Source organism: Primulina huaijiensis, chromosome 7 (assembly GCF_012295235.1).
Source record: "Primulina huaijiensis isolate GDHJ02 chromosome 7, ASM1229523v2, whole genome shotgun sequence".
NCBI lineage: Eukaryota > Viridiplantae > Streptophyta > Magnoliopsida > Lamiales > Gesneriaceae > Primulina > Primulina huaijiensis.
The window spans coordinates 10,296,573-10,310,049 of record NC_133312.1 but is presented as its reverse complement, the minus strand read 5'-3'; the positions used below and the strand labels follow the sequence as shown (position 1 = coordinate 10,310,049).

The 13,477-nt window shown below is 38.2% G+C and overlaps 2 protein-coding genes across 5 annotated transcripts in view; both read right to left on the bottom strand.

Annotated features, from left to right (window-relative positions):
• The window catches only part of LOC140981202 (glycine-rich RNA-binding protein 4, mitochondrial), a 14,773-nt gene extending 5,582 nt beyond the window's left edge, over positions 1 to 9,191 (bottom strand). Inside the window, exons 1-2 of one of the 4 annotated variants that reach the window (XM_073447518.1) lie at positions 8,968 to 9,191; positions 8,777 to 8,894 (exon numbers count right to left, since the gene is read on the bottom strand). In XM_073447518.1, the coding sequence (XP_073303619.1) occupies positions 8,777 to 8,876 (100 nt within the window). In that variant the 5' untranslated portion in view covers positions 8,877 to 8,894; positions 8,968 to 9,191. The remainder of the gene's footprint in view (positions 1 to 8,776; positions 8,895 to 8,967) is intronic. The other 3 variants (XM_073447519.1, XM_073447517.1, XM_073447520.1) reach the window with 3 other exon arrangements.
• Positions 9,192 to 9,637: 446 nt separating this feature from the next.
• LOC140980152 (histone H2A.2) lies at positions 9,638 to 10,670 on the bottom strand. Its single transcript, XM_073445849.1, has 2 exons — positions 10,388 to 10,670; positions 9,638 to 10,040 (listed from the first exon to the last, which is right to left on the bottom strand). Exons 1-2 carry the CDS (start codon positions 10,595 to 10,597, stop codon positions 9,789 to 9,791), a joined length of 462 nt encoding a protein of 153 aa, XP_073301950.1. The 5' UTR covers positions 10,598 to 10,670; the 3' UTR covers positions 9,638 to 9,788.
• Positions 10,671 to 13,477: the final 2,807 nt, after the last annotated feature.

The window sequence follows — 13,477 nt, the reverse complement described above, 5'->3', positions numbered from 1 at the left end:
ACTCGTAACCCGCTTTCAATCATTCTCGATCAAAACAAATTGACTGGCCCTAACTATCATGACTGGTTTCGAAACTTAAAGATTGTTCTGAACTCCGAAAGGATTGCGTATGTGCTTGATAAGAAGCCACCTAAGGAGGCGGCTCCTGATATCAGTAGGACTGAATTAGCCAAGCTTGAGAAACATTGGGATCATGATCTCCAAGCTAAGAGCTACATGTTGGCTTCTATGTCGAATGAACTTCAGAGGGGGTTCGAGGAGGCGGTGAATGCTGCTGACATTCACCTTCATCTGAAAGAATTGTTTGCTGTACAAACTCGTTCAGAGAGACATGCTACTGTTAAAGACCTCATGACTACACGCTTGCGAGAGGGGGCTTCGGTCCATGAGCATGGTGTTAGGATGATTGGGCTCATCGAGAAGTTGGTGGGACTCGACTTGGTTATGCCTAGTGAGCTCTCGACTGATATTCTATTGCTGTCTTTACCTGCCTCGTTCGATGGATGTGTGGTTAATTTTAATATGAATAAGCTTGAGGCCACCCTTGAAGAGTTGGTCAATATGCTCACTAATTATGAGGCCACACTTAAAAAGGAAAAGCATGTTCTTCTGGTGGGTTCTTCGTATAGTACGAAAAAGGGATCCCCAAATAAAGGCAAGAAACGTTCTGCCCCTCCAAAGAAGAACAAGCCCAACAAGAAGCCATACAAGAAACCAAATCCGAGGCCCACAAAGCCTGACAAGTCAGAACAAATCTGTTTCCACTGCAACACGCCTGGACATTGGAGGCGTAATTGCGCGGAGTATTTTGCCCAGAAGCGTTCTGGCCATGGTATGTTTTATATTAAAGTTAATGTTTCTATTAATTCCTCTTCTTGGGTATTGGATACCGGATGTGGTTCTCATCTATGCAATGATTTGCAGGTGATGGGAAGAAGCAAGAGGCTTAGAGACGGTGAGACCTTTCTAAGACTGGGAAATGGAGCAAGAGTTGCTGCCACTGCCATTGGAGACGTTACTTTAACTTTGGACAATAATTTTAAGTTGTTTTTGAGAGATGTTTTATTTGTTACTGAATTGGTTAAAAACATTATTTCTAATTCTATGCTTGATAGGGATGGTTATTCTTGTGTTTTTGCTAAAGGTGTTTGCAATTTATACAAGAATGAATGTTTGATTGGAACTGGAGAATTAACAAACGATCTCTATAACTTAAAATTAAAAGATATTCCGTTGAACAATATCCAAGCGCGTACAAATACAACAACAAACAAAAGAAAAATAGAAGATCCAAAACCCGCACAAATATGGCACGCTAGACTAGGTCATATTTCCCAAAGAAGGATGCACAAGCTAGTGGGAGAAGGCATGTTTGACCTGTCAGACATAAATTCTCTACCAACTTGTGAGTCCTGTCTAAAAAGAAAAATGACTAAAACTCCATTCAGTGGAAACGTGGAACGTGCACATGGTCTACTGGATTTGATTCACACGGACGTTTGTGGCCCGCTAAGTGTTAGCACAAAATTTGGGTATTACTACTTCATTACCTTTACTGATGACCATTCGAGGTATGGGTACGTTTATTTGATGAAACACAAATCTGAAGCATTTGAAAAGTTCAAAGAATTCAGATCTGAAGTAGAAAATCAGCTACAAAGAAGTATTAAAGCACTTCGATCTGATCGAGGTGGAGAATACTTGAGTGCTGAATTTTTGGGTTATCTAAAAGAGAATGGGATTCTCTCGCAGTGGACTCCACCAGCGACACCACAATTGAATGGTGTTTCTGAACGTCGAAATCGAACTTTGATGGACATGGTTCGATCTATGATGGGATTCACTGAATTGCCTACATCGTTTTGGGGCTTTGCGCTTGAAACTGCGGCAATGTTGTTGAATAATGTCCATACTAAAGCAGTGGATAAAACACCATATGAGATATGGATGGGGGAACCTCCCAAGTATTCTTACTTGAGAATATGGGGATGTCCTGCGTATGTGAAGCAGACAGTGGGAGACAAATTGGATAGTAGATCCACTTTGTGCTACTTTGTAGGATATCCAAAGAATTCTGTTGGATATTATTTCTATCATCCTAGTGAAGCAAAAGTGTTTGTTTCAAGAAATGCCACCTTTGTGGAAAGGGAGTTTCTATTAGATAGAAAAAGCAAGATGATAGAACTTGAAGAAATTCAAGATACTCCCTCAACTTAAGAAGTTGAACCTAATCCCCTAGAACCAGTAGTTGAAGTACAAGATCCTAGAAGGTCTGATAGGGTTATTAGACCACCTGCCAGATATACACTTCTTCATGAACAAGGCCATGATGAGCCTTGTGTTGGATGTGACCCAATGAATTTCAAAGAAGCAATATCTGATACTGATTCAACCAAATGGCTTGAAGCCATGCAGTCAGAAATGGACTCTATGTATTCAAATCAAGTATGGACATTAGTGGATCCACCTGAGGGAATCGTTCCCATAAGATGCAAATGGATCTACAAAAGAAAGCTTGGGGCGGATGGGAAGGTAGTGACCTTCAAAGCAAGACTGGTTGCAAGAGGTTATACTCAAAGGCAAGGGGTTGACTATGAGGACACTTTTTCACCAGTTGCTATGTTTAAGTCCATTAGAATACTACTAGCCATAGCAGCATGGTATGACTATGAGATATGGCAAATGGATGTAAAGACTGCATTTCTCAATGGAGACATCAAAGAAGAAATTTATATGTCTCAACCTGAGGGATACACATCAGTAGGAAGTGAACATAAGGTATGTAAACTTCAAAGATCAATTTATGGTCTCAAGCAGGCGTCAAGGAGTTGGAACCTCAGATTTGATAGCACTATCAAAGAGTTTGGTTTTGCTAAGAATCCCGAGGAACCATGTGTGTACAAGAAAGCTAGTGGGAGTGCAGTGACATTCCTAATACTTTATGTTGATGATATCCTGCTCATTGGGAATGATGTAGGATTACTGCAATCAACTAAAGTATGGTTGGCCAGTAAATTCTCCATGAAGGACATGGATGAAGCATCTTATGTATTGGGAATAAAGATCTATAGAGATAGATCGAAGAGGATGCTGGGACTCACCCAAGCCACTTATATCGATACCATTCTTAAGCTATTCTCTATGGAAGAGTCCAAGAGAGGATACTTACCAATGTGTCATGGTGTTACTCTATCTAAAGCAATGTGTCCCAAAACTGAAGAAGAGATAGAGATGATGACACGTGTTCCATATGCGTCAGCTATTGGTAGTATCATGTATGGTATGATATAGACACGTCCTGATGTTGCTTACGATTTGAGTGTTACAAGCAGATATCAGGCGAACCCTGGTCCAATGCATTGGAAGGCCGTGAAAGATATTCATAAGTACTTGAGAAGAACTAAGAACTTGTTCATGGTCTATGNGACATGGGTGAAGCATCTTATGTATTGGGAATACAGATCTATAGAGATAGATCGAAGAGGATGCTGGGACTCACCCAAGCCACTTATATCGATACCATTCTTAAGCGATTCTCTATGGAAGAGTCCAAGAGAGGATACTTACCAATGTGTCATGGTGTTACTCTATCTAAAGCAATGTGTCCCAAAACTGAAGAAGAGATAGAGATGATGACACGTGTTCCATATGCGTCAGCTATTGGTAGTATCATGTATGGTATGATATCGACACGTCCTGATGTTGCTTACGCTTTGAGTGTTACAAGCAGATATCAGGCGAACCCTGGTCCAATGCATTGGAAGGCCGTGAAAGATATTCTTAAGTACTTGAGAAGAACTAAGAACTTGTTCATGGTCTATGGGGGTGGAGAATTAAAATTGGAAGGCTACACTGATTCTAGCTTCCAATGTGATGTAGATGATTCGAAATCGACCTCTGGTTTTGTATTCATGCTTAATGGTGCGGCTGTATCTTGGAAAAGTTCCAAGCAAGACACCGTTGCGGATTCCACCACTGAAGCTGAGTACATTGCTGCATCTGCTGCAGCTAAAGAGGCAGTTTGGATGAGGAATTTTGTCCAAGAGTTGGGCGTTATTCCTAACGGAGTTGATCCAGTCCCGGTGTACTGCGACAACACTGGTGCCGTTGCGCAAGCAAAGGAACCAAGGTCTCATCAGCGATCCAAACATGTACTGAGGAAATTCCACATCATCCGGGAGATTGTGGGAAGGGGAGACATATCAGTCCAAAGAGTCCCCTCTGCAGATAACGTTGCCGATCCACTTACGAAGCCCTTGCCAGGACCATTGTTTGAGAAGCATCGCGAAGCAATGGGATTAAAGTTTATGGGTAGTTGGCTCTAGGGCAAGTGGGAGATTGTTAGAGTAGATGCCCTGCAAGTCAACTGTTGACTAGGGATTTTATTGACTCAGTTGTAAAGAACAATCTTTATTTTAATATAATTCATTATTTCATGGTTTGTTATTTCTTTATCTGTATACCCATGATTTCAAACATAGATAAAGACCTTGATTATACTTTAATACAAATGAATCGTAATTCGATGTTGAAACTCATTTGTAAACACTGTATGATCTAAATTCGTTCCTAGTCGATTCAGCCGCCTAAAACATGGATAAAGGTCGCTTGAGCTCGAGACTAGCATCTGTGATGTTGTGTACTGCGTTTCTTGGTAAGGGCATAGAGATGTCCAAACATACAGATGGGTAGTCATATGATGATTATACCGAACAACCCTCCCTCGGACTTTCCAAGTGGTTATCATTCATCGAGAGGATAAGTCCGTGGTTATGATTGTACACCATTAGTCCTTACGACCCGGGACAACACTGAGGCTCTATATGCTAGGGCTGTGCTTTGACTCGTTTACCGACTCCAGGAGAGTCATCAGGTGGCGAGGTTGGGTATAGTTGCGACACATATAGGAGCCAGTGCATTGTAGTCGGGGATTCACCGCTCACCTACGGGTGTGGATATCCTATGTGATCTAATGTAATAATAGTGCATGGAATCTCTGGCCAGAGTATGAGATGTACATTGAAGAAGGAGTTCTCCAATAGTACACGCGATGCCACTATTATAGTTATCACATAGTTATCGAATTAATATGCAACCCTCGATGAACCAATGGTTGCAGATTCGATCGGGATATATGAGATGAAGGGACCGTACTGTACGTTAATCATAATCGACTGGTTCTTGCAGGCACTATCAGTGATACCTAGGGGATCATGGGGCGATGCTACTAGACGCTCTTACCATGATCCGATGGGTGCAATCAGAAATGAGTTCTGACATTCTTAATCAAGGTGTTGATGAAAAGAATGGGGCTAAATAGGGTAAGCCCGAATAAAGGATTATGTCCTGAATCACAAAGAGTTGTGAACCCACGGCTAGCTGTATCCCTGAACCATTGAGGGTCACACAAGTACTGGATCGTTTGTTCCCGTTGAGAGAATAAATTCAAGAAGTTGAATTTATGTTATATAGTAAATTCAAGGAGTTGAATTTATGATAATTAAATTTTGAGAGAATAAATTCAAGTAGTTGAATTTATAAAATTTGAGAATTTAATTTATTAAACTCAAATGTTGGGTTTATTAAATATTGAATTTTAGAGGTGATAAAAATTCAAGAAGTTGAATTTATAATTTAAATAATAAATTCAAATGTTGAATTTATAATGTATTTAATTTATTAAGCTCAAAAGTTGAGTTGATTAATTAATAAATTAAATATGGTGGATAATGTGTTTAATGGGCTTGTAGGGGTACAAGTCCAACATATTAAATAATTAAAGTTTTAATGGACTTTGATTAAATTAATTAAACTAGTTGGACTAGCCCAATTAATTAAATCAAGCCCATTAATGTTAATTATGTAATTAGGGTTTAAGTTAATTATAAATAACACAAAAAAAAATTGAAAACCCTACACCACCACCTACCACCTCAAGAATTTCGTGACTCCCACTTTCAAAAGAAAAAAAAATTGGCCTCTTTGGTTTTTCTTTCCAAGGTTGAGCCGCCTCTCGTTTTAGTCTCCAACGTAAAATCTCTTCCAAATTTTCTAGTGCAATTTGGAAGAGGAACATACCATCCAGTCGTGGACTTGATAGGAGGATTTCATCGAAGAAAGTTCGTAGGGAATCAACAAGAGCTAATCCGTTTATACCGGATTAGTTGGAGTCCAGTGATTTAATTCACAAAGGTATAATTCTTTAAACATCCTATGCATGTTTAATTCCTGAAAACCATACGAGTGTCCAAAAGAATTATTTTGTTTTCAAAATAAAATAAAAATTTTAAACTTCCGCTGCGTTTGGGCACGTAGAAAACCGAGATCCAACACATTTGACCTCTGGGATGTTGTGGAAACAGGTAAATATCCTCTACCATTAAGAGACGATCCTACGATGAACAAATCCAACACCACAGGGAGGAGAGTGTTATAAATTACAAGACATTGGATGCTACCAATTCATCAGTCTTAGAACCCATTTTCACAGGAATTGTGAATTGTGAAACTACAAAACAAGCTTGGGGTCAGCTGAAGAAGAATTCAAGGTCAGTGATTAAACAAAATAAATTCAAGTAGAGAGAGTTTTATATTCTTAAAATGTTTCGACTTTGAAAATTTAAAGGATTACAGTTACAGGTTTCATGAGGATTGTGAGCCTTCTCGTTAATATTTTGTATGATGTGATATTTTTTTTTTTAAAAAAAATTATGAAATAAAAAATCAAAAAACATATAATATTCAAAATGTGTAACATAATCATCCAATAGACTCATTAGGTGTGATCGATGCAGGTGAGCGTGATTTTGTTGATGATGGAAGTCTTAATGGTTGAACTAGCTGGACTGATGGTGCACACGAGGACCGTCGCTAGTTTTCCGTAAAAAGTTTATGATTTAAGATTACTTTAAAAATTTTGTGACTTTTGATGCTTTTGAGTGGTTTTGAGAGGATTTAAGATGCTTATACGTTATTTTGAAAAATGTTAGTTTTAGGTTTAGTTGACGTTTACGATTTTCTATTTTTAAGTGTGTTTTTGGGATTTTCAAATAATTAATTGGTGAGTTAATTTTAAATGGTAAAATTATATATATATGTATAGTATTTTCGGCCGAGAGTTGAAAGGGAAAAAAAATTTAGTACATTTTAAAGAAAAACGAGTAGTGGATATTTCATCAGTGAACAAGATTGTGGAGTAGGCCTATTGACGTTGAGTCATAAACATAGATCAACTCTGTTATAGAGATGGCCAGTAAGCATCCAACAACTTCAATTCTGACTCAAACCGGTTGGTTTTTGATAAACCACAATTGGTGGAAACCGAGTACTGATTTCTCATCTTGGAATTGGAAGACACGGCTAAATCCATGCCCAGACAGAGTTAATTTTCGTTGAATACAGAACGGTTCCTATAATTCTATATTTTGATAACCAAACACCAAATTACAAGACAAAATCATAGGAACCATATAACTATGGTATTTCATCAAACAACTTTCTTTAAGTTGTATAGAGTATATCACTACAGAATAAATGCTAGCAGTCGATCAACCGACCTTTTGAATAAATAATGGTTATCATAAATTTGGCATGTCGGGACACATAAAATGTTGATCGAATGGAAATAAATGATAATCAATAAATATCGACTATAATACTTGTATTTCAAGTATATTTCTCCAAAAATTATGTATCTGATATTCGCAGTTCTATTTGCAAAAAACGCAATAATTCGGATGTCGAGAACTAAATGGACTTTAGCTTTCAGTATATCAGTGTGATCGAACTCAACATCGTTGATGATTCAACATAGGCAAGTTATGTGTATAGATATATGACCCTTCCCTTACAGATGCAAAGTTATAATTCTGAAGTGCTTCTGAAGAAAGGATAAGCAAACAGCCTTCGTACAAATGCGTTCGCTAGTATCGAAGGAGCTTAGATTTTACGTGGTCAGAGTATTTGATTATGAAGCCCTTTTTCAACTATGTGTTAAAGGCTTCACTCAATGGTCATTCGATATGTAATCAATACATCTTTAACGGTCCTATATATTATACATTATGACACTGTTTGATACGAATGATGAAACATTAATTGATTACACAATTTTATTTTATCCAAAGTTTGGTTCAAGTTCTACAAAAGTTAAGAGTTATAAAACATTTATATTATTCATGTGTATCGATTTATCATCCGCATATCGCATATTATTCATAATCTCATTCAAACGGTGCATACATGTAAATGAGTACGAGAAATTTCTGTGTTCCTATTATTGCATGCATTTATTTATAAGATATGACACACTGTATTTGGAAGAAAGGGGAAGGAGAGAAGAAACTGACTGCATAACTGAGTTCCATATGAACACAACACTGATTCCGGTTATAACTAGAGGTGTCCATTCAGAAGTCGACCCAGGATTTCATATCAGAGGTGACATTTACGGTTTCTAAACTACATTGGTCATATGATTTTCGGCCGACGTAGAAAAGAATTCATAAATGCCCCAGAAAAGTGAGAGATGATTTTCTTATCAAGCATTTTGAAACTACTAAATTCAACAGATATGTTTTAGACAACATATGTTTGATTCGTGAGTTGAATAGTAACATCTGAATTTGAGCTTCTGTTCTCAGTCCAGCATTTTATCAAACGGATCAGAGGCTAGCTGCAGGCATAACATGTTAACCATATATTCTTTCGGTGCAATTCCCTAACATCGCGCGTGTACAAAAAGCAAGCATAATGAGAATGAAAGTGGGGAACAGACCTCCAACGAAGAGTTGTGTGCAGGAGTGCCGCCACCACATGAGCCATCCATGAAGAGGAGATGTAAAAGAGTGATAATGAATTCTGCTCAACCAATGCATTTTCCTTCATTCAGGGTGCTGAAATGTGATAATCACCGGTTAAATTTCAAACATATTGAATCTTATCCATACGGAAAGTATTAAAAATTACTAAAAGTTTATTTGCAGTGACTTTTGTTATAGACAAATTAAATTTGATGCATCAAATAAATATATACAGAGCCAAACGAAGCTCCATCCCTCAAGCGTAGAGAGGAGTCACAGCAGGAAAACGAGGAGGTTATCAAGAGTTTCATCCAAATCCAAGCACCATACATCACAACAAATATTCAACACGGAACAAAATGTGTTGAGCCGCGATATCGGGAAACGGGGCACCCAAGAGTCTCGTCGCTGGCACCATTTAATATAGAAACAATCCACCATGTAACGAAAACTGTATATGACAAATAATTTTTCATGGACGGTGAACCATAGCACGGCCCCTGTGCATAGCATAGCCCACATTCGGTAACAATCTTCATCCTAAAGAAATGGAATGCCAAATCCGCTCAAAGCCATAACCAAGAACCAGGAGGCTAACAGAAAAGCAGCCCACTTGTCATCCCAACGTATTGCAACAACTTGATCCGAATAAAAGGATTTCTATGGACAAAGTGAATTCATATCATAAGTTAAATTTTCCATGAAACCACCTTGCTGCACGTTTACATTTTCAAATTGATTTAAATTCCCACTGGACACAATTAATCACTTCATTTACATTCAGAAGCAAATCACAAAAGACATGGAAACTAAAAATGGACACAATTAGCAGGCTCAAATTCTGAAACAAATTGTTTCATTCATTCACAGAATTCCACAAGAAAGCATCTAAAACAACAAAGATCTGTAAATATTACAACCTTAATTCATCTCGTTCTAAGCCCAAAAGGAACCATACATTTCTAACCAACAAAATCCTAAGATAAACTAAGCAGCAGCCTTTTTGGGAGACTTTGTAGCCTTAGAAGGAGATTTGGGCGCCTTGGCAGCAGTCTCTCCGCCACTCTTTTTAGGCAATAGCACTGGGTTGATGTTTGGAAGCACCCCACCATGGGCGATTGTGACCCCCTGCAGCAACTTTCCAAGTTCTTCGTCGTTCCTCACGGCCAACAGGACGTGCCTAGGGATGATCCTGTTCTTCTTGTTGTCACGAGCAGCATTACCAGCCAACTCCAACACCTTTAACCCAACCGGAAAAAAATTCAGATTAAAGGATCCAATACCCAGAGAAAAAGCAAGACACAAAATGCTTAAAGTAGACGCTAACAAGAATATAGGCAGAACAGCGTCAAGAAATGTAACAAAATTGGACGGAAAATTAAGATAATCTAAATAAACAAACCATAGGGCGAATGTAGGAAATTTTGATGTTGAAATCAATGCCCCATTTGTAAAAATTGAATATCAAACATTGACGAAAATGCATCACAAACAAGACATATCATTGATAAAGGATAATCAAAACAAAAACAAGTTGAAAACGGATCCGAAATGTAAGCTAAGCATCTACAACACAAAATTCATACCTCAGCAGCTAAATACTCAAGAACGGCTGCCAAGTAGACCGGTGCCCCAGTTCCAACCCTCTGCGCATACCGCCCTTTCTTCAAGTAACGCCCGATTCTCCCCACAGGGAACTGCAGACCGGCTCTGACGGACCGGGTCACCGCCTTCTTCTTCGGGCCGCCGCCCTTCCTCCCTCCTGCACCCTTCTTTACTTTTGCCGTTGCCTCCATGAACAAAAATTTCAACTGGAGAATGAGATTTGTGCGTCTGCGAAATGCGTGGGGTGATGTTAACGATTCGTTGGGTGAGAAAGCACTTTTATAGCAGTGGTGGGCTGTGTGGTTTTTTGTTCATGTGTTGTGAACCGTTGGATTCGAAAAAGAATCGATGGCTTTGGGTTACTGGGTTGCGGATCCGCGTGATTTTAAATAAACCAATGGAAAGAGAGTTCAATATTTTGAATTTTTTTATTTTCCGTGGGAAGGGCCATGTTTTTGAATTTGAGTTCGTGTCCACAATGGTTTTTAGAGCATTTTCTTCAATGCCCTTTTTTTGTGGGCACTACGTTTATGGGTATGGGCAATGGTGCTCAAAATTTTGATTAAATCAAAATAATCGAATGCACAAATTAAGTCAGAATATCAGTTCGGTTAATTTTAGAAAAGTTGGTTTCTTGTGATACGTTTTTCATAGATCAAGAGCATTTTCTATCAACATTCTTCAACTTTGGTAGCATTCGTCGAAACTCCTTTGGATTTCTCAAATGACCATATCTTTCCATTTTGGTCGATCCATCAACACTGACCAAGATTTACTCTCATAATCTAACTCGAATATTGTTTGCGTTTGAGTATGCTAGACAAAAAATATATATAATTATGAATTGCTAAATTTTAGTTTAAAAAAATTTCACAATTAATAAATTTCACAATTAATATCTTCATCTCAAATAACGATCATCTTTTATTGAATGCTTCTAATCCACTTATTTTATTTTGGAAAATGCGAACATTTGTTTCGCAATATCTGTGAACAGTTGTCGCATGTTGTCTCGTGTATGTTCTTTCCATCCATTTGGCAACTCATTGTTATATTTCTTCCAAATCAATCCTAGAAACTAATTGTTGGAACATTTCATGTTTACAATCTTGATTTTGATGTTAACAAAACTTGCTATTTTGTTTTTAATTGTAGTGTGCAGGTAGCTGAACTGATCAAGTTTCGAACTGATCAGTTAATTGGGCCAAAACCGAAGCTGTCAAGACGCAACTGAAAGTACCAGCTGATTGCCCAAACTGAATCAGCTCAACTGACATATCAAAGAACGGTTCAACTGATTGTCCAGCTGATAGATGGTTCAGCAGGAGAACTTCAGAAGCCCGGCTAGGTGATAAAGAACTCAACTGATGAAGAGCTCAGCAGATCAGTTCAACTGATAGAGTAAAATCAGTTCAACTGACGGGTCAACTGATTTCACCAGCCCAAATGAAGATTAGTTCAGATGACAAGTTAGGAGCATCAATTAAGAATCAATCATTTACAGATCAAGACAAGCTTACCTAAGCGGAATCCAGCTACGCACAAAGATACAAAAGCAAGTGTACTATCAAGGTACAATTATGGACGTTGTAGCAACACTTCAAGACAAAATGTTCCAGCATAGATGTCGGAAAAGTCGAGACACTAATTTCAAGGAACGCATTCAAGCTGCAACGATCACATATGATGAGTCTTGATGTACGGTCACATTGCTGCTATAAATACAGACCAAGACCATAAAGAAAAGGGTGTGGGAAAAATAAGAGAGAAGAGAGGGGCACACATATTGTATATCAGCTTTGAAGAAGCAATCAGCCCAATTGAGGGAACACTTCAAGTTATATCAGCTTTGTGTAGAAGCTTATTTCTCTCAGTGTGTGAGAACACTTTCGGGTTGTTTTCAGAGTTCAGTTCCCACACACACACAAATACACCACCACTCAAATACAGTCTTGCATAAAGACAATAAACTTGTGTATGTAGTCTTTGCATATGAGACATTAAACAATCTGCTTATTGTAAGGTGTTGCCTGCAATCTGAGAGCTAGGAGTTCTAGTTGGGTGCTACCCTTCCGGAGTGGATTTGTACAAAGAATTGTATAAATCAAAGTCTTCTAGTGTATCATACCCGATGAGGTAGAAGTGGTGACGTAGGAGCAGTTGAAGTCTCCGAACATCCATAAACATATCATGTGTTCTTTAACTGATTTGATCAGTTAGAGCATCTGTCACTTCAGTTGTCATCATAACTGAACCGATATGTGCCACAACTTTTTCCCCTATTTTCAGTTATTTAGTTGCACAGTATATAAAATTCATCAGTTTTTTTCTTAACGAAGGATTACTTCGAGTGTCGTTCTAAGAAGAACATTTGAAGAAAACTGTGTTTTAAAATTTGTTACTTTAAAATAGTGTTAAAAGCTTTTCAAAAGTATTTCATACTATTTTCAAAACTATTTAAAAATGTTTATCTAACGCTCATTGCGAAGAGTAGAGAGGATTGGTTCTGCAACTAAAGTTGTCGCCACTTCACTCGACTCCGAGCTTTGGGGTTTTAATCAGCCTGCAGGGTCCTGAGCTTCATCTGTCAAGATGCACAACTAAATTATTCGGTGAACAAGATTTCAGTTGCAAGCTTACCAGTTCAGCTGACAAACAAACGAAGCTTAGCCATGCTAGGATGTTGGATGATTAAAATGGAGATTAATCACCAGCAGTATAACGCCGCTTCATTGATATATCAGATCAATGCGGTTCAGCATCAGTTGAGTTAATTTGAGTCTGCTCGACCAGTTAGCCAGCAAAGAAATCAAGTTCAAGGCAAATTAGCTCGTTTCTCTAGCAAATTGAACTCATGACAGGTGCAACATTTCCAGCAGTCAAGGCAACCAGTTGTTGGTATATCCAGTTCTGTCACACATAAACCGACTGATAACTGATGTTATTTAAAATATGCTATTGTTGTAGCAATTTTTCTTACAACTGATGTATGTACTTAAATGTAAAATAAAAGGAAGTTTATTTAATTAAATAAACATCATGTTTATCCAGTTGTGTTTCGTTGTGACTGA